The sequence below is a fragment of the Coloeus monedula genome (genome assembly GCF_965178545.1).
Source record: "Coloeus monedula genome assembly, chromosome: 1".
In the NCBI taxonomy this organism is placed as follows: Eukaryota; Metazoa; Chordata; class Aves; order Passeriformes; family Corvidae; genus Coloeus; species Coloeus monedula.
Genome location: NC_138781.1, coordinates 151684449 through 151706358, shown reverse-complemented (window position 1 = coordinate 151706358; position 21910 = coordinate 151684449). Strand labels below are relative to the sequence as shown.

Below are 21910 nucleotides of genomic sequence, written 5' to 3'. Positions count from 1 at the left end.
TAAGAAGGCTGAAAAATTCTTGTTGCAGTATTATATTCCTTGTGGGAAAACTGTATTCTAAATTTATGTTCTGGTGCTGGAAAAAGACTCAAGATTTAGTTAAGTGTTGAAGATTGTTTAATTTAACATCTTTGTCTTTAAAGATTGAAGAACTTTTTTTCTGTAAAAGATATAAGATATTTTAGTCTTTTCCCTTCTATGGTAAGGCTCTTTCTTGGAGCATCTTGCTAATAGTGGAAAAAGTTTAACTGGTTTGACTGTTGAAGATAAATGTGTATGAGCAGCCACTTTAAATGTGGAAAAATACATCCCAGCAATATTTCTGGACAAAATCATTCTGTGTTCTGATGACAGATGTAAGACTGGCAGAACTGGGAAGGATAATCAGCTTCTGTGGCAAGATGCCCTGTGACACTGAGTGAGGTCTCCAGCATTAGAGGATGGGGATACAGGGAAGTGTCTTGTGTTTTACCATTGACAAAGGCACTTAGGTATTCAGGTGTTTTGGAATGAGTTTCCAGGGATATCAGCCATTTATTTTACTTGAACCAAACCTTCATTTTCTAAGGGAAAAGCAGGAGGCAGTGTCCAAATATTATTTCCTTATAAATAGCTCCCCACAGGGCTTCCTACAGGAGACTGGGATGAGAAAGTGGCCACTTACCTCTCTGCTGTCCTCTGAAGAAGTTTTTCAATTTAAGACTGATTTAGCTGCAAAACCAAATCTATGAACGTGGTTATAATTAGCATGAAGACTGCTTTCGAAATCTTGGAAATTTAGAAATCCTTGCAAGTCCAAGGAATTACTGGTAGTGCACAATTTTCAGTAGAACAGAGAGAATTAAAGGTAGTGGAAGAGTTTAGTGTCATGTTTAGTGTCATGTAGAGCCATGTTTAGTCTGTCTGTACCGGGAGACACCTTCCATGGTATTGATGTACCTTTTTCGGTAAAAATGTGTTGACTGAAAAAAAAAATATATAATTTTCTAATCCAAAAAAGACAAGCCTAAAATAATTTAAATCTTGTGTTAATAGAAGTTGATTGTGCCTCTAAAAAGCAGAGACATTTAGACTCAATCTGTAGCTATCTTTTTTAGAAGAAATACAGAGTTCACTGTTAGTAGCATCCCTGTTTGTGTCACCCGAGTTTTCTGAATTTAGTCCGTGGATGTGCCCACATAAAGCCAGACCAATGAGGATTTTTTGTCATGGCTTCAACAAGAGTGTCACAGCTGTTCAGTGCAATCTGGCAGTATATTGGAGAGACATAAAGAAAGAGATACAAGTAAGCAGATGGTGTTCTCCAAAGTTTTTGCTTCAACGTGGAAGTCTCATGTCCATAAAAATGTCCAAGCTTCTCTGATGTTCTTTTGGATGGTTAACAAGAGGAATGGCTGCCTGCTGCTGAGGACAGACTATTCCTCTTCTTCAGTTCTGATTAAGATTCCTCCTGGAAAATTTTATAATTCTGTGCTTTTGTTCTCCCTTCATGTGTTAGTGGATTCTCAAAATCAGTGATGCAGTAAGACAAAAAGCCTGAACAGAAAATAAAGTTATTTTGTAGTCTTTGCACTTTTCCATTAAAAATACTCATAAACTACAACCTCCGTAAACTTTCTTGCAACTTTACTGTATCAGAATACAGGAGAGCAAAGAGTGAAAAGTATATCTGACAAATACTTTTATTGCTGAAACAGTTTATCATCTAATCTGTTAACATCTGATGATCTTTCCATTACCTGAATCCAACATATCTAGGTATTTTAATGTCACTGAAATAGCCCAGATAAATTATATTAAGCAAAACCCTTACATTTTATACTAATAACTAATTTATCAAAAGCTTCTCATTTGTAGGTGATTTTATTCCATTTTTTTCTCTGCTTTTATACGTGGGAAATGTTTGAGCATATGAGGAGAACTTGTAAGTCTAGACTAGATCTCCTAACAGTTGTAGTAATAGATGACACCAATTTATAACTGGTAAGATTCGTTCTCAATTTTAAGAACACAGCTAACAGATCACAAACATGCAGCTAATACAATTTACAGGCTCATTTTCAACAAATATAAAGCTTATAGAATCAAGGATATTACACAAATTGTATTTTACTTTGGAAATGCACAAACAGATATTTATACTTGGGGCAAATTAATTGCTATGAACAAAAATGCATTATTTTAAACATACCATAAGGTGAGAGTGGCAAAGTTCTGTGTTTTTCATGCATTTTGGAACTCTTTTTTTCTATGAAGATGTAATAGAGCAGACAGGTTTCACCAGCAGATGTCTCTCGTTCTGCATTGACAGAATGAGCTTAATTTTAAGTGACCTTCAACAAAGGTTTTTCTTTTTTTATTTTTCTTGTGGTTTGAGTAGGGAGAACAGAAAATAAATGTAAGAATGACCTTGGCTCAAATGCCAGTATTTTTTTCTGTCCATAGGAAAATTGCAACTGTTTCTAAAATGATCACGTGACATACTGTCTAAATGGTGTTTGTATTCATCTAAAATTGCTAACATTTGAACTATGCTGTAATGTTTGCTTATTCACTCCAGTAGTATTTATCCTGGAGGTGTTTCTTGTCATTGTTATTAGGCTTCATTTCTCTTTGAAAGATGATGAAGAAAACAACCAGATCATCTTGGATCTCGCTGTTTACAGGTCAGATTTTTTCGTCCTAATTTTTGCCACTCATAAGATGTAATACTTTCAGTTATACTGCTCTCCGTTACGGGGACTTTCCAAGAGGAAAACAAGTAACATAGTGGATAATGGAACCAATCTTGAAGCCTGTGCCAAATAAATGAAGCTAAATAAGCCAAAGGCCCTTCACCTGTTCTTTTAATCCTGAAATGGGGACTGTGTCTAAGACTCCTTTTGGGATCTGGTGTTTTTTGCAGTCCACAGGCAGGTTCCTTCCACACCTGTTTTTTTTATAATTATGTAAAATCTTCTCCAGTTTTCATTTGCAGATAAGGTCTGTAGGGAGTGGGTTTTTTGCTCATCCTTTGGCCCTAGAAGTGCTCCAGTACAGTTCATGTGCTTCTAGTTAAATTCTTCTCTTCCTGAGGCCTTGTCGTTTTTCCTTGCTTACTGGGAAGAGTCCATGGCTCATGTTAACTCTTGAACTCTACCAGGGCATTGCATGGAAGAAATTTGGTTGAGCCAGGCAAAATATGACAAGGAGACCTGATAATTATTAGATAGTACATATACTTCTAAGCATTACAATGACCTTTTCCATTCTTCAGGAAGGGGCTGGAAATGCACAGGTTTACCTACCTATAATAGAAACTTGTTAGATAAAAACTTGAACTAGATTTATAGCACAGAAATATTATTCATGCCAGGTGTTCTTCCTTTGAAACTCATTAATTTCCCTCAAAAGAGATTTGCTCTATGTTTCTGACTTTTAAGATACAGATTTTTTTTGGAACCTCAGAAAATCTATTCGGGTGCAATAAATTGCTGTATGTACTACAGAATCACAGAATCATTTAGGTTGGAAAAGACCTTCAAAATCATTTAGTCCACCCTTTGGCCCATCATGACCTCATAAACTACACCATGGCATTAAGTGCCATATACAGTTACTTCTTGAACAGTTTGGGACCCTGGGCAGTCCATATTTTAATAGTCTGTGCTCACTTGTAAGAAATGCAGACTAAAACATTTGAAAAATTCACCTGTAAAACAATGTTGTAAAAGAAGGGAAATGGGAAATATGTACTTGTGCATTCACATGAGTCACATCAGGTGTTACATGGTGAAGAGCAGATGTTAAAGTGGAGCTTTTACAGGTCACAAATTTTGTTTGAAAGATTTAAAATTACTGTGTTTTCTGGGAATGGAAAGTGTACCTGTTCATTGTTTTCCAGCAAATTCTGTATAAAAAAGGGAACTTCTATTATAAACTTATTAGTAAAGCCCTCAGAAGGAAAAGTAGCAGGATATTTTCACAATTTTAAATAGCACATAGATTAATTTCCATATTAATGTAAAGCAATGAACTAACAGATGAAAAACCTTTTTGTTTTTCTCCAGGATTTTGAATTCTTGTAGTTGTACAATAGCTGATGTCATGGACTTGACTTTATTTTAATTGGCATTCACAGGAAGATTGTGGAGTTTTTTTCCCCAAATTTTAAATCCTAATAGTATTTTGTATAAATTAATAACTGAAATTTAAGATTGTGCTTTATAAATAGTGAAATCTTAAAAGAGCTATATGGTCTATTGTAGATTGATTCATTTATTTATATTTCATTCTGAAGACATTTGGACACTTCTCTACTTGATGTTGATGTGCAGCCAACTTACATACGAGTACTGGTGAAGGGAAAGGTTAGTGATTTCTTACTACATTAATTTCAAATCAAGAGTTATTGTTTACCATAGTTAGTCAGTGGACTCTGGATCTGACTTCTCTAAGTCACCAGTCATTTGCATCTATGCAGAAAGAATATTCTTTCAATACCTGTATTATTTTGGACCACCCATAAAGTGTGAAAGTCCTAACCAGAAGATGTGCAAAGCCTGAAATAAAATTTCACTTTTCTTTTCTCCTCTCCTGTTATTCCCCCCACACAGTGTACCATAATTCACTTCAGAAGAGAGCTTCCTAGTTGCCCTAGGCTAGAATTTAGCAATTTCACAATCTGGAATTTATAGCTGACAGAAACCAATGGATGTATATTCTTTTGAAAGGGCATTTAAAATGTCATTCCAGTTTTCTCTCTTCTCAGTGGTTTTAATTTTATCATCATTTTAAAAAAAAATTCAAAGTGCTTCCACAGTAAACCAAAATCCCTATTTTTAACTGAGCCAACTGCATAAACAAAACTTGAGGAGTGCTTTACATCTAAATAAACTGGATAATCTTTCTCATTTAATTGCTAATATAAGTCAAGCATCATTTTATAACCTTCTTTAGAAATGCCACTTCAGGAATGGCAGCAGTTCAGGAACATACATCTGACTCTACTTGTAAGTAAAAGCTATTTAGCATAATCTATTTGGTTTAGTAATACCATACATAAAGTGAAAGGATTTAGACCTGCAGTGTCCTTAAGATCAAAGGATGTGATAATGGTGGGTTTGTATTTGTTCTGTCCATGTGAAAGAAAGTAAAAAATATTTTAGCATGATATACTTCAATCCCATATTGTCTTGTAGCCATTTCAGCTTGTGCTCCCTGAGGAAGTGAAGCCAGACAGCAGCTCTGCTAAAAGATCACAAACAACTGGTCATTTAGTTGTCACCATGCCAAAGGTATGTAAAATAGTCTGAGGAGACATCATACAAAGATCCTTAAATGTTGTGAGTACTTTGGGAATGTGTCTGAGTTACAGGTAACATCTGTCTTGCTGAAGATATGCAGTGTTGCCTTTCCCATCAGGGCATATTTTCCAAAAAAGGAACATTGCATAAAGACAATTTAATTGCAGAGCCAAGCCTTAGTACTTAAAATCCCTCTAAATGAACATAATAAAAATCAATATTGATAGAAATTTTTATTTCCTTTACTTTATACAAAATTAGCCTTTTATATACCAAAAGAGACTATGCAAAACATGCAGTATTATGCAAATGTGTAAGACGATAGCTTTTTTTAAATAATGAAAAAAGCACATACTTATTTTCTCTTTCCACTTGTGAAATAATAAAAAAAAATCAGTTTATCAAAATTTGTGTGGCATGTATGAATGTTACATCTTTGTTCAAATACAGGGATGTTGCACTACTCTCGTGTCTCATGTGTTTGGAACAAGAGTTGCTTAATTCATTTTCCCTTCATGCTCTCCCTGGCTGGAAAGGTTTCCCTGACCAGCTGTACAAACTACTATGACCATAGAGCAAGGAGGTTGTGGCAACATGGTGTTTCAATTGAAACTGCTTGGAGCAGACAGGGAGCTGGAAGTTTTAGGGAGGTAGAGTTCAGGAGATGAGAATGGATTACATGGTGGGGTTCTGTATGTTGAGGGAGAAGTTAATCAACTGCAGCATCTTCTGCTGTTATTTCTGTGGAGGGTTGAGTTGCTTTTAAGACCTCTAGGACATCTTATACTTTTGGTTTTCAGAATACGCTAATCCCACCCAGGGATAGTTACAGTAAAAAAAAACCAATCTCTTGGTGCTCTGACCTTACCCTTCTGTCCTTTAGGAAGTTTCTCTTGTGTAAGGGCAGGGAACATGTGTGAGTCCACCAGAATGTATCAAATACAGCATTTCTTTCTGAAAGAAGAACCTATTTAGTTGAAATAGCTTCACCTGCTGTATGGGGTCATTTCCTTCTCTTTGTGCTCTGATTTAATTCTAAGACTATGCATCTAGTAGTTCTAACTAAAAAGTTATTTTTCATCTTTTGGCTTTTTCCTTTTGTGGTTATTACTGTCTATGTTCCCTTCTACACTCCAGTCCCATACCATCTGTCTGTCCCTAGGAGGACAGGCTCTCATTGAATCACAAACTGTCGCTCTAGCATCAAGCACACAATTTTGCCAAAAACTTGAAGAGTACTGAAAATAGTAATTACTTGGTTAAGGTAGATATTTTCTTAATGTTCAAAATTCACTAAAATGAGGATTTATATTTTCATAAATTTGTTTGAAAATGAGGCCTTGGCATTTGCCATTTTGGATAGTGTAATTTCCAAATGTCTATGAATAATTTTGTTTAATAGTTACTTGTCTTTGGGATATTTTAAGTACTGTCAGTTTTCTGTCCCATACCCTGCTTTTATTACTTATATGTTTTGCTAGTCTCTTTGTGGATGATCAATGCCTTAGAAAATGTAAATATTTCCAAGAGTTTCTGGATATATATTAACTCTGCTGCCTGCCTATAAAGCCATACCTAAATCAGCAAAATGAATATTATCTCTTCATACTGTGATTGAGAACTGCCTTTATTCCATTATTAACTTTATATTTAACCTACCTTGATATTTTAGCTACACCTACATATTTTGCCTAGCCCGAGGCTCTGAAGCATGCTTCATCTCAGAATATGTGATTCTCAGATATTTTTAAGACATGAGGAGAGAGAAGCACTACAGAATAACTGGGTTGATGTTCTCAGCTTGGCCTTGGTTTGGTTAAAACTACTTGAGTAGCTTGACCACAGCAAGAGATGCATGAATGGAATGCTGCATGGTCTCTTTGTTGTTAGTGGATCCTGGAAAGCAGCTTTGTGGAAAAGCACCTGGGAGTCTTGGTTGCCACTAAGTTGTGCATGAGTCAGCAATGTTCTCTTCTGTCAAAGAACACCATTTGTATCCTGAGCAGCATTAGGAGCATTGCCAGCAGGTGGAGGGAGGCCATCCTCCCCCTCTGTTCAGCATTGGTGAGATACACGTGGAGTGCTGTGTCCAGTGCTGGGCTCCCCAGTGCAAGAGAGACATGGACATGCTGGATAGAGTCCAGCAAAGGGCCACAAAGATGATTAACGAACTGGAGTACCTCTCCTATGAGGAAAGGCTGAGACTCTGGAGAAAAGAAGGATCAAGGGCGTCTTATCAATACACAGAAATACATAAAGGGAGGGTGCAAAGAGGCAGAGCCGGGCTCTTTTCAGTGGTGCCCAGTGACAGCACCAGAGAGAGTGGGCACAGACTGAAACTCAGGAGTTCCCCCCAGACATCAGGAAACACTTTTTTACTGTGAGGGTGACTGGGTACCTTCACAGGTCACCCAGGGAGGGTGTAAATCCTCCACCCCTGGAGATCCTCTAAAGCCATCTGGACACAGTCCTGGGCAACTGGCTCAAGTGGGCCCTGCTTGCACAGGGGGCTTGGACCAGATAACCTCCCCAGGTCCCTGCCAATCTCCAGAATTCTGAGATCCTGTGAACTTCATGGATTTGCTGACCAAAGATGAATCTGTGTTACTTCAGCAATTGCATGTAACAGATACTAACCTATTGTTCACTGTTCTGTGTTACAGTCACAGAATCTGTTCTCTTCCCCTAAGACTGAAATAGAATGCTCAGTTTAAATTTTTGGGTTATAGATCCTCTTCAGGTGATCTCCATCCATACAAAGCTTATTATTATTAATGGAATGTAATCTAGGAAAAAAGGTATAATGAATAATGATTAACAACAGGAAGGCCAATAGATGTTTTCTTGCAGAATATTATGGCAGATTTTATCAATGTTTGAGAATACTAGTTTGAGATCACCAACTTAATGGGAACTCCTCATAGTAAGATAATAGGAAGACCAGAACACATGCAATTTCTTTCAGGCTGTATCGGTGACAAGACAAGCTGAATGAATGTATTGCACTATATTTAACCCTTTTGTTCCTGATAAACAGTTATCAATTTTTTTTTTTTTTGCAACTCGATAAATGGCCTAGCACGTTCCTTACATAACTGAAATGTTGTCCGTTAATCTAAAAATAGTCTCCTATAATAAGCTTCATGCAATAGTGTCCTAAAAATATCTCTCTCTTCTCAGTAACACAACAGAAATCTATCTGAATTATACGTGTTTTTCACTGGCTTTAGTGAGCTTCTGAACAAGTTAATAAATCTTTCACCATTCATCTTCCAGCCTGTTTATAGTTCCCTAGTCTTTAAAAACAAAAACAAAACCTCTTGCCTCTCTGATGACCTTGCCACACCACAGATGTTGGAGATAGTAAATTCCACATGAAGTAAAGGAAATAATTTTTACATTCATTTCTGTTTTTTTTTTTTTTATTAACCATGCTACTTGCTACTCAACAAATCACCACAGAATGTGTGCCTTTCTAAGGCAGTGCTTACCAACATTTTTTGGAAGGTCATCAAAAGAAACTGAAGGACACAATGTTCAGTGAAATAATATAGTGACACTTTAAAAGTGTAGTGTTTATACTGTAACAATCCTCTGTATGGAGATTTTGCATGTGTGAGGTGTTGATAGTGACTACATTGTACATGCCTCATGTTCTGGAAAAAATATTTGTGCCATGAAGCTTCTCAGATTTTGAACCTCTATGCTCTGGCAGCATCATCTTTTCAGATGATGCAGGAGAATTAAAAACTGAGAGATTCTTTAATAGGATTTGTCAAAAATTGGTATTTATTAAATAAATGATATCAGAAAATGTCATCAGTAGATTACACCACCATTTTAATTACTGTCTGAGTAAAACCATCAAACCCCAGTTTTATTAACAAGCAGGTTTTATTCAGGGTTCTGAGACATTCTCTGTCATGTTTTAAAACTTTCTTTTTCTTGTTTTAGTGAATCAGAGAGAAAAATTTGGACTTTTGATTAATTCTTTATTATATTAGCAGTCACAAATGAATGCTGACAGCTTTTTATTGCCTGAGCTTTCAAAAGCGATTAGAAATTTAAAGATCAATGACAGATTCCTTAATTAATCTAAAAATAGGAATGGTGTGTATTATGCATGTCAGTGTTATTTGATAGAATTACATTATATAATTCTCACTTATCTAGGTATGGTAAATGCAGTAGTATTTCATTACCATCAAAGGCATGTGGAGACATAGCTATGAAACCCTAGAAATCTAATAATCCTTCAGCATAAATGTGTTTCTGGGAAAATCTGTTACTCAGAGAAATTCCCATTGTAGAATAAGAAAGCCATTGTAGGAAAAAAAAGGCAGACTGAAAATATGAACAAAATATGTTTTTCACATATTCCTTCTGTATTCTCAAATATATTCCAGATTATACTTAAAACATCTATATCTAGAATTCTTTGATAGTGATCTTTAAAGGGTGTCCTTTCTGTTTTCTAATTAATCATAGAATCATAAAATATGCTGAGTTGGATGGAACCCATCACGATCATCAAATCCAACTCCTGGCCCTGAGCAGGCCACCCCAAAAATCTCTCCATGTGCCTGAGAGCATTGTCGAAGTGCTTCTTGAACTCTGTCAGGCTTGGTGCTGTGACCACTTCCCTGGGGAGCCTGTTCCAGTGCCCAACTACCCTCTGGGTGAAGAACCTTTTCCTGATATCCAACCTAAACCTCCTCTGACACAGCTTCAGGCCATTCCCTTGGCTCCTGTCACTGGTCACCTGAGAGAAGAGATCAGTGCCTGCCCCTCCTCTTCCCCTCATGAGGATGTTGAAGCCTCAATGAAGCCTTCTCTCAGTCTCCTTCAGGCTGAAGAGACCAAGTGACCTCAGCCGCTCCTCATACGGCTTCTCCTCCAGACCCTTCACCATCCTTGTGGCCTCCTTTGGATGCTCTCTCAAAGCTTCATCTATTTTTTATGTTGTAGTGCCTAAAACTGTACACAAAAATGTAAATATTAGAAATATTATCACAGAATAACTTTCAGTATTGTGTTAATTTAGTCAATTTTCCTATATACCACAGGCTTTAAATTTCACACTGTTATTTTTCTCCTGAGCCCAAAGTCTTATCTTTCGCCACAGTCTATGGCAGTTCTGGTTTGGAGAACAAGTTTCCTCATTGATCAGCATCATTAAGAGATGGGCCGTCAGTTACTGGCTTGGTGAAGCTAACATACCATTGCTGTATCAAAAAGAAGAAAAAATCGAGTATCAAATTTTTTTTATTGAACAGAATTAGGAGGACATCTTCTGAGCAGAAGATCTTTTATGTCAAACAATATTTGATAATTAATAGATGTTCTAGTAGGCAAATCCTAACCCTTTACTAAGTTACAAGGTCAGTTCTTGTCAAGGATGTATTTTCTTATGAGTGCAGACTCAGCACGTTTCTTCACCATCCTTGATGATATGCTCTGAAGACAAAGTAAGGAGCACGAGTCTCAAGGGGATCAATGGAATGAAGTTGTGCTAAAAAAAAAGAACATTTGAGGGCCTCCTGAGAAAAGAGGGAAAGTACAAAGAAACACTTTCCTTCATCAGAGCATATACAGAATCAGAGGGCATTGGCCTCTTCACACGGATTTCCAGAAACAAATGACAGAAGCTACAGAATCTGTCTTTATTTCATGTGGGATTTAGAATGGAGACTAAATTCACACGGCTTCTGGAACAGACTGCTCTCAAATCAATTGCATTATGAAATAGTCAATAAAATGAGCTATTTGGTATAGTTCCTGTTCTTCTTCCTTTCAAATGCTTAAGGTATCTCTCTCCTATGCTGCTGTTTCGAAGGGAAAGAGATGCTTTTGCAATGAGATACCCTTTTGTCAATAACACATCTTCCAAAAAGTCGTGGTGGACGAGTTTTCTTTGAGAAGGGGAATTCATTTGGACTTTGAACTCAAGACTCTGTTTTAGCAAAGGAGCTGAGGGAGTTTGTGGTCACTTGTCATTTGGGTGAAAAGTCCAGACTGCAGCTGATTTTTAATAAAAATGTCAGAACAACTACTTGGACACCAGAACTGAAGTGCAATCAGTAAAGTGTATATTTAACATGACAGTACTAAACAAGACAGTATATATTTAAATACAAGTAGATTTATATATTTAAATACTCTTTTATATATAATTTTATACATTTGGCTATAATTCTGTTCAGATAATTTGGTTTAACTTGCCTTATGTCTGTGTTTCGTGCTGAGTGAAGAGTGTTAAAATATAACAGAAAGAGTAAATGTCACAAGAGAAAATTTATGCAGATGCTCTCAATTTTCTATTTTTAAAAGAATATTTAAATGTTCACGAGCAAAAGTGTCAACTTTTAAGAGAATTATGTTTTGTCTATTTTTATTTTAGGCTAAAGAAATAATCCTGGCTAAGCAAAACGTTTCAGCTTCAATTAAGCATTCTGACTGCAATACACAGCAAAAAACCACAAGAAGGTAATTCCTTTTTATCTTCTGCATTAGTTTTATTTTTTTCAGTGTGTTATTCACATGCCAGAATGTGCTTCTTTTATGTTATTGTTGAAAATATGAAAATATTGATTAGTGTAGAGTAAAAGTATATCTAAAAGCTTTCGATTAATAGCCTGTCTGGTGCTGTTTATTAAAAAATGGTCTCTAATAGCAGAACCAAAAAAGCAGTTATTTTTGCCTATCAGTTCCTTTCCATCAGCTCATTCAGGCTGTTAGCTGGTATATGCTAAAACTAAATCACCTACTGAGAATGGCCTCTGCAGAGCTCCTTGCTATGGAGCCCAAGTCTGGAAACCTTTTAAAAGCAATGGTTTTGAATCTCTCTCATGAATGTATTTCCTTACTGTTATACAGATTGATCTACTGCTCAAGTAAATAGGTTCAAAAAGAAATTCTGTAAGGTTTTGTAACACAGATCCATCCTATTAAATGTGATGTCAACTCCAGCTCTTGAAATCTTGTAGTTAATGACTGCTCAAAGCAAGTGAATTTCAGTGATGCACTATTTTGTTTTTAACCCTTAGCAAGTGCTACTGTAAATAGACAGTATGGTTTATGAACACTTGCCCTAAGTACAAATACCGTGATATATGTTTTAATCTTTCCTTTTCCTTTTGCTGTAGCCAATGGCATTCTTATCAGAATAAGATGTTAACTACAAAGTCTCTTCAGCTCTTTATCTATTTATATTTTAAGTGTTGCACTTGTTCCCTTGCTTGATTTCATTGTGGTGAATGTTGTTAAAAAGGCTAAGCAGCTAGTAAAAAATGGCATTTTGAATCATGGCTGTTCCTGTTCTCAATATTTAGGACACTAGCAAAATGGTTCTGAAAGAGTCAGTTGTAGTTAATTTTATTTTTAATTTCTTATTTCCAATAAAAATCAGTCATTAACTTATTTTCTTGATGATCTGCCTTATGAGAAGATGATAGGGCACCTGCAAGAATTTGTTGAGGTTACTAGTGAGCCCCAAGGACTAGGCACCCTTTCCTTAGGCAGCAGTCATTGCAAAAGTGCATCATTTTGATTACTGAGTACATCAAGTATTTTTAGAAGGTCCAGGCCAAATAGTGGATAGTAACTCTCCATTATATTTGCAAAGTCATGGAAATCAGGTGAAGTCCCTGGTAACTGGAAAAATGGAAATATTGCACCCATTTTTAAAAAGAGTAGAAACGAGGATGCTAGGAGCTCATGACCCATCAGCCCCACCTTTGGGATTTCTACTCTGCCTAGGAATTGGTAGGATGGTTGTGTCCAGAGGGGCATAGGCAATGTCTCAGTCTCTGGATGGAGATCAATGACAAGTGGTGTCCCTCAGGGCCCCGTACTGGGACCAGTACATTTTCATGTCAAGCACACTCTCAGCAAGTGTGGGGGTGACTCCAAGCTGGGTGGTGCAGTTCACAAGCCAGAAGATGGGATGCCATCCAGAGGGATGTGGACAAGCTTGAGAAGTGGGTTCATGTGAATGTCATCAGGTTGAACAAGTCAAATGCAAGGTGGTGCACATGGTTCTCAGGACAACCCCTTGTATACATAAAGGCTGGGGATAGAAGGGATTGAGACCAGCCCTGAGAAGAACTTGGGGATACTGGTGGGTGAAAAACTGGACATGAGCAGGAAGTGTGCACTTGCAGGCCAGAAAGCCAGCCATGTCCTGGCTGGCATCAAAAGCAGTGTGGGCAGCAGGTTGAGGGATAGGATTCTCCCTCTCTGCTCTGCTCTACCAAGACCACACCTGGAGTGCTGCACCCAGCTCTGGTATCTTCAGTACAGGAAAGACATGGACCTGCTGGAGCCAGTCCAGAGGAGGCCCACAAAAAGTATTAGAGGGCTGGAGTACCTCTCCTATGAGGAAAGGCTGAGAGAGTCTGAGTTCTTCAGTCTGGAAAAGATAAGGCTTCAGGGAGACCTTCTAGCAGCCTTTCATACTAATAAGGATCTTATAAGAAAGATGGGGACAGATTTTTTAATAAGGCCTCTAGAGAAAGGACAAGGCATAATTGTTTTAAAGTAAAAGAGGGGAAAGATCGAAGAAAGATATAAGAAAGAATTTTTGTACTATGAGGGTGGTGAAACACTGTCAGTAGTTGCCCAGAGAGGTGGTGGATGCCCCATCCCAGAAACGTTCAAGGTCAGGTTGAATGGGGCTCTGGGCAACCTGATTTAGTTGAGGGTCTCCCTTGCTCATTGCAGAGGGGTTGGACTAGATGATCTGTAAATTTCTCTTCCAACCAAAACCATTCTGTGAGTCTATTTTATGACTCTTTGCAAAGGGAATGGTGCTTTTCCACAGAAGTAAAGCTAAAGCTTTAAATGCATTACAAGAAATAAATTAAAATAACAACTTGTATATTAGGAAACTATATTTCCTTAGAGCCCTCTGTTTGCCTTTAGTTTTGGCTGCACAGTAAATGTTTAAATAATAATGGGAGCATGGAAGTAATAATGTGAAATGGTGCCCTTTCCTGCCAGCTGATGAACTAAAGATACACCGTGGCATAGTGGAACTCCAAGAATTTGTGTTTCATTTCTGCGCAGTTTTAAGTAATTATGAACATGCTTCTTGCAGATTTTGAGGGCTAAAATATCACAGGAATATATATCACAAAGGCAGAAGTAGGAAAAGAGTCTTTGAATTACACTTCTTTCTAAAAATAGTAAGTTTTGACCTCTTTAGCTGAAAAGTCGCTGACTAGCCAGATGTTAAAAATTTGCCGAATAGTTGTCTCTTAGATTACAGAAGAACATTCATTACAGTGATTACACTTGACAGCTACAGATGTCTTAGCTAAATGCTGTCAGACATATAAACTGCCAAACTGTAATGTAGAGCTTTAAATCTCTTTAACTCTTGTTAGCTAGATTACATGATGATACTGTCATTACTTCTGCCATGTATGAGAGATTTCTTCTGTAACTATATACAAAACTGTATTTTGAGCCCTCAAAGAGGCAAGTTTCTGTGGAAGGAATTTGACAGACTGATCTATTATACTTACAAAGCCTCTGTTAGTGCAGTAGCTGAGTGTGCCATTCCTTACTGGAACTGGCCTCACTCAGTTTTAAGATACCAAAGTTGAGTTCTCCACAGCTGCATAGGGGAAATTCGGAGGTAGGTAGGAACTGACTTTTCTGAAGTTGCACTGGAAATCTTAAGAGCAACAGTTACACAAAGTCAACAATCCTTCACTCATACCTACAGCTTTAGACTATTTTTTCTTTAGTGTGTTGGAGAAGAAAAAAATTAAATAAAACTCCCAAATATCTCTAATAAATCTACACACATTTGAATTCCTCCAGTAAAGAAAGCTACATAGGAATACTACAACATTTTTCTTTCATTTTTGGAGCTTTCTTGGATTTTTTTTTTGTTTTGTTTTTTATTACTGTAGATCTTTATATACAGAGAGGTTGAAAAATGCAGTCAGAGAATGGTTTAATTTGAAGAGGCAAAGGAATGGAGTGGCAATTTTTGCAGAATTCAAAACTAATCGGCAAGTTCTGATCTATACACACCTTTTATAATTAAATAAGGAATGCAAGGTAGAGCTGATTTCTATTTTTCTTGTTCAGGCATTGCAAATCTGACTACCCCAAGTGTCTTTTCCCATCTTAGCTACGCAAGGGAGCACTGGGTGACTAAGCCAGCACATGCTCTAGAGAATACCATGTATAATTAAGTTGGAAATCTGACTTATATTCCACTGGAATCGGATCTTAGTGGCAGTGCACAATGTATGGCTTTTGGCAATTTTTTGTTTTGTTTTGTTTCGGTTTGGTTTGGTTTGGTTTATTTTTTCCATCTGGACTCTTGCAGAGAAGAAAAAGAAAAATACGTTACTGGATTGTCCACCTCTGTCTGCTGGTGCACCTATAAATTCCTTTGAAGAGGTTATCCAGTTCCAAACAAATTTCACTAATTGGGAGAGACATAAAATATGTAAAGTTACCTGTAAATTATATTGAAATTGAGAATGAGAAAACCTGTATGTTTTTAATCACTGTTGGATTTTAATTCCAACCTTTTTCTAGCAAACATATCATACTAAGACTCATTAACAGAACTTCTTTTATGTGTTGCATTTTCAGTGATAAACAAGCATTACTTCACTTTTTTTGGAGAAGTCTTTGGTTTTAGTTAAGCTTTTTTTTGCTTATTAACAAATTTAAAAAAAAAAGACTGATTATTTCAAAAATTCTCTACAGTTGTCTCACTTGAGATGTAACAGTGTTGCTGAAGATGAAACATACTGCAAAGCTCTGTTTTACTGGATGACCCTGATTTAGCTTGGTTCGTTTTGGTGAAGAAGAGGCAAAGAACAAATCTATGGGAAAAAATCGTAGATGTAAGAGTAAGAATCTTCCTTTGGAAGTGAGAAGTTCTAATTTGAATTCTTGAAGCTGTCCTTGTGAAGTATCAGAATACTGCTTTTCCACAGACTGAATCGCTGAACATCTCTCCCAGCCTTACATTCCTACAGCTTGCACACAGAGGGATAGAGATGTGATGAGTTGGAAGGGGGAGAACACCATGTTGTGAGGAGAAATACAGTAGAACAAAGTGAGTGATTTTCTCAGGACTGGGAAGGGGAGGTAAGATGAGGTCAGAAACTGAATGGTGTTGCAGACGAACTGATCTGAAAGAGCTGCAGGAGGGTTTATGTGATCTTTCAGAACCCAAATTCTCTTCTGTGTCTAAACCAAGCACAAACGTTTCAATGGGAAGAAAGCCAAGCATGTCTGAAGAGTGGCCTGAATGACAGATGAGTAAATGTGTGCAAAGATCACAAATGACAAGTCAGTTATCAGTTCTACTGAGAGGTGATGCCTTTGATAAATACCTGGGATTAGATCACAGATATTAAGAGTTGAATAGTTTGCAGAATTAATATTTTCTGACAATGAAGCTTGCTAGCTGTCATGAAGACATTGAGAACTTTTAGACTGCAAGTAATATTGTATGGGAAGGCGGGAATCATAGAAATTGTAATTCAATGGACTTCTTAACCAGAAAGTGTAGTCAGCTGTGACTAAGCAACATATTAAAAATGTTTTTTACTCAAATTAATCTCAAAGTATGGATTTATTAACATTCTCATAGAGGCCTGGAGCTAATCAAAGCAGAGGGTGTACATCTCTATCATTTGACTAATGAGCTGGGTTGCCTCAGAAGTGATTTGAAAATTAATTTGCACACAGGCATCTGATAATCCCTAACTTTAATAAAGGTGAGAAGGCTTCAGAAATGTGCACTTCTGGATAAAGCATTCTCAAGAGAACAATTCAGTTAGCTCCTGATCTCTGCAGTCTAAAGCAGTCTTTTGTTGTGCATACGGGACAAGGACAAAAGTCTGAGGACAGAGATGGACTTAAAAGTTGCCTTCTAACATTCCATAACTTGGAAAAAACTTTGTTAGAATAAAGTGTGTTTTCAGTATATGTTTCCCAAGTGTTTAATACTTTCAAGTTTGGCTGACAAATTTAACAGTGAAAGGAGTGAAAATAAGATGATATAGCCACATGTAGAAATTCAGAGTCAATTTGCATGTTGCAGGTATTGGAGCATATTTCTTGCTTGCAGACAAGGTCAGTTTAAAATTTACTAACTTGAAGTGATTATTCAAAAGAAGGAAAGGGATGGAACAGTGAAGTTGACAATGTCACAGTGACTACAATTTTCTGTCATAATTTTAGAAACATGGACACTAGTAATATATACATTCTCAGTCTGGTGAATCCTATTTGTGAAATATATTTGTCTTCTAGAACAGAATGATCTAGATATCATCAGCCTTTTATTTATCAGAACATTTACCACTGATTTATTAGTACTTCTTCATGGACATTTAGTCCCTGAAAAATGAATTTGATTCTACTAGGATTCGTGTCTTCCCACTGATTCCGAAGACTCCAGTTACAGCTTCATTTCAGATTACACACATATATGGAGATTTGAAAGGCCTCTTACACAATGAAAGAGGAATTAATTTTCCAGGTACTTAAAAAAATGTAATTATTTGCTTAGATTACCTAGTAGATTTTTTCTAAGTTTATATTCTCAAAAGTTGAGACCAGAGTATGACAAGTGTCACACATTCACCATCAGTTTTTAACATACCTAAATAAAGATTTGTTTTCTCTAAGCTCTCAAATAGTTGTCATTCCATATACTGTAATCACTCAGGTTTTTTATTCATGAAAATGATTTATTAGTACTTTTTCTGGGATGACAATAATTTTTTGTCCTTTTTCATTCACAATGTTAAAAGATTTGAAAAAGTGCCTCTTCAAGGCTGTTGGTTGTGACTCCTAAATATTTTTAGATATCCTGATACCAGAAAGGAAACTTTCAATAACATGTCAATAACCATATATTCTGGCTCAAAGATATGAGAAATCTCTAGCTATCTAAATTTTGTTGAAATTCTGAAGTTGAAACAGGGTAATGTAACTGTCAAATCATTTAAATATCAAGTATGGGGATTAAGGACTGTGTGGACAAAAATGTAAATTATCAAGAAATACCAAATTATCAGATATGCAGCATGTCACAGACCAGATTACAGGGTGCAATAGTTACGCAAAATTTTCTTTATTGTGGAGTCTTCTAATTTTATTCTTTAAAAGCATAATCAAACTGTGTGGAGGTAGAAATAACCTTTTCAAGGGAAAAAAAATGTCAGGAAGAAAGGATTTAATTTATTTTTGTGTGGTGCTCTAGTGTTTGACCATAATTTTTTAGGTAGAGAACACTCAGCAGCAGGTAGCAGTGCCAAAAACTGTGAGCTTTATCAGTTTTTAAACCTGAACTTGAAACAGTTTGCAAACACTGAGATTTTCAGATATGTTCTGTAGCTGGTCCTGCAAAGAATATTTTTGTTTCCATAACAGCTGTTTTACCATTGCTCATGGAAGAGCTTCAGCAACAAGATGATTTTTATTCTGCTAGGTAGAATTACATGGAAAAAAACCTTTTTCTTTCTACAAAATATGTTCAGGTGGTTACCCTTGACCTCATCAATACCCAGCCTCTTTTGCATAGATTGCATGATGAGAGCAGCAGCTCCTCAGCAGCTCTGTGTCGTAGCTGCACAGATTTCAGCCTGAGTCTTGCTGTCAGCCAATAGTTTATCATGGTAGCTGTGATACCACTGTGGAGCTTTACCAAACAAGTATAGAACGTTTGATCATATTCATGTAAGTACATAAAAATCCACTTCCTTTCTGGAAAAAATAATTTGTGCTTGATTCTCAGTCTTATCTGTTGCCTGTAGCTAACATACTTCAAGATTACATGTGTTGATGAAATTTTGAGAATGGCTGATGCAATAACCTTTTCATAGCTTGTTGGCGTGGAGTGTTACTTATGATACTCACTGTTAATTCTTTTTGGGTGTACAGAAGTTTATTCTGCTACAAAGAAATAAGATATTCAAACTCCATGATTATGTTTTTATGACTGACAATTTGTACAACTTTAGAGCTGTTGAACAAATGTGAAATACCACTACTAATTAAAATACTTCAAATTAAGGAAATTCTTTTCTAGCATGTGATGGAAGTACTGGCCAAGCCTAATTTATTTTCATGTTTATGCTTTTTTAGCTTTTTTTTTTAGGTGCTTCAGATTCGTGGTAAATCATTAGTTTAAGAGTCTGGACAGGGTCTGCTCTCTTTGCAATCTCGCCAACAGCTATTGGCAAAGTGATTCCAGGTCACAGCACATCAAGAAACAAAAATGCCCTTTACTTTTTGGGGATGAACATTTTTTTCAGAATGTTGCCACAAATTGAACATATTTTTGTTTCATTAAATAGTATAGTGCAATATCAGAAAAAAAAATCTAGCTTTGTAAATTGGAGAAATTCATGCTAAAGAAATAAGACTTCTCTTGTATTGTTTTCATTACCCCTAAAATTCTACTCTGAGTAATTTTTTCTTATGCCACTATTTGGAAAAGATTTATCCAGATTATTAAAGCAGGCAGCTTCTCTGGCTGTTTTCTGCTCAGAAAAAATGATCAAATAATTCCTTTAGTACAAGAAAAATCTGGTGGCATAGAGCTAAAAGAGGTGGTTAGGCTGGTGGCTGCCTCTTCTGGCACTCATGCTTTCCTCAGCACAGCATAGGAGCAGAGGAGGAGCCCTCCCATGCGCCCCTCTGCATCTCTCCTACAGTTCGACAGAGATCCTGCACACAGGTGAGGGCTGGAATGCCTGCTCAGGTCTCCCAGAGCCTTGATGAAGAAACATTGCCAGAATTTGGAAGCTACTCTCTCTATTTTAACAACTAAAGATGGTGTATTTTCAGTGTAAAATCTTTTATTGTACTTTATTTACAAATTTTCATTACCTGTCAAGAAATGCATTCTGTCATGCATTGACTTTGCCTCCCTCTTGTTTTTTCTCTTGCTAAGGAGCCTTTCTGATCTCCTGGGTAGACAGAGTTTTCTCACATCTCTGAAGGGTGAGGCGCTGTCTTTTCTAATGCTGAGCTGGGAACTGTGGCTCAGTATAAAATGGAGTATGAAGATGTACAAATCATGTTGTAATTTGAACAAATTAATTGTACAATTAAATTTCCATTTTGCAGTTTTTTCATGTAAACAGTTACAAATTGCATGAAAGCAGGTTATATTTTTTCCATTTAATCATTGAGCTTCTCTATTAGAAAAGAATAATGAGATTAAACGCTTCAAGACAGAGAGGATGTTTCAAATCTTTGATCATTGGGTGATGTGGATAGGTTGCCTTAGTGAGTGGCCAGTACACATTTCTAAATGTCATCTGAAAGAGTATCCTTAATAGCAGTAGAATCTGAAAGTTGTGTTAAAGTTCTGACTTTTTAAATAATTTAATTTTTTTTCATAATAAAAACATGGTGAGGATTCATATTGCCAAAATATAAAAATTAGTTGATCAAGGCAGACAAGTCCCTACAATTGTATTTTCTCTCTAAATGAAAGTATTTCTGTTTTCAAAAGATGGACCTGGCACCTAGAAATTAAGGGACAGCCAGTGTGAAGGAACTGTGTAAAAAGGAACAGAAAAAAACCCCAAAAAACCAATTAGATTTATAAAAATGCTCTTACATCAAAAGCCAACCATTTGTACTGTGATACCAGCAGTCACTATGTTTTGATATAAAGGGAATTACAGAGATCAAAAATTAACTTTTGAAGTCTAGAGACTGTGGATTCTTTTGTACAAAATCTTAGAGATTTTGTATTACTTTTATGTGTTTACACTTAGGGTTTTTATTTAGCAATCAATTTTCAAGTTACAAGAACTCTTAACACTGGTTTAATTGGACTCAGTAACAACCCTCATACCAAAGTCAATGTGTTTATAAACAGGCACCCAAAATAGAATCATAGAATCACATAATAAATTCAAACAGTTCTGCTTTATTTGACACTGAAATTAAGGGTTTCTTCCATTTATTTCCCTGTTGTCTCAGGAGTGGACAAGTTGAGAAGTTAGAAGTGGATCCTAGTAAATATTCATTCCCTGATGTGACAAAGATAATCCAAGAAAAGGAACGAACTGGACAGGGACCTATAAAGCTCCAACCACAGAAGGTTACAGAGGTTAAGAAGAGCAGTGTTGATTTTGAAAATAATGAAGATGTTCCTCCCTTAATTTGAAACATTCTGGAATAGTCCCTCTATACGTAACATGAATGCTTATGTTGAATTCATGACCCTATGTGTAAATAAAACAAAACAGAGCTGAAGTTGGCAATATCATTACATTTCTTAACAATAACTTTTTTATGCCAGTGTTTTCTGCTGCATTTTCTGTTAGTATATTGCTATATAAATTCTTTTTCTAGATTGTTTACTTAATAACTCTGAAATTAGAATAGGGGCCTTGTATCAGAGATCACCATTTCTTCAAAGATTTTACTGTCTGGGTTGAAAGATGATGCATTACTGTGAAAAAGAGAAACAGAAGGAAGAAAGCAGTTGTAACAAGATTTATGATTTTTCTCATTAAACTAAGGATAGGAAAAATCCCTGTGTATTCCTTCAGTGTTTTCATTTTCATGAAGGACAACAGTAGGAGAAAAGGGTATTGTTCGAGTGAGAGATATTG

The 21910-nt window shown here is 36.4% G+C and overlaps 1 protein-coding gene across 1 annotated transcript in view; it reads left to right on the top strand.

The window, feature by feature from the left end:
* The window catches only part of DNAAF11 (dynein axonemal assembly factor 11), a gene marked incomplete at both ends in the record, with an annotated part of 34812 nt that extends 13353 nt beyond the window's left edge, over positions 1–21459 (top strand). The window contains 5 exons of the mRNA XM_082288678.1: positions 2601–2666; positions 4280–4349; positions 5181–5276; positions 11686–11771; positions 21273–21459. Of these exons, the coding sequence (XP_082144804.1) occupies positions 2601–2666; positions 4280–4349; positions 5181–5276; positions 11686–11771; positions 21273–21459 (505 nt within the window). The remainder of the gene's footprint in view (positions 1–2600; positions 2667–4279; positions 4350–5180; positions 5277–11685; positions 11772–21272) is intronic.
* Between the last annotated feature and the right edge of the window lie 451 nt (positions 21460–21910).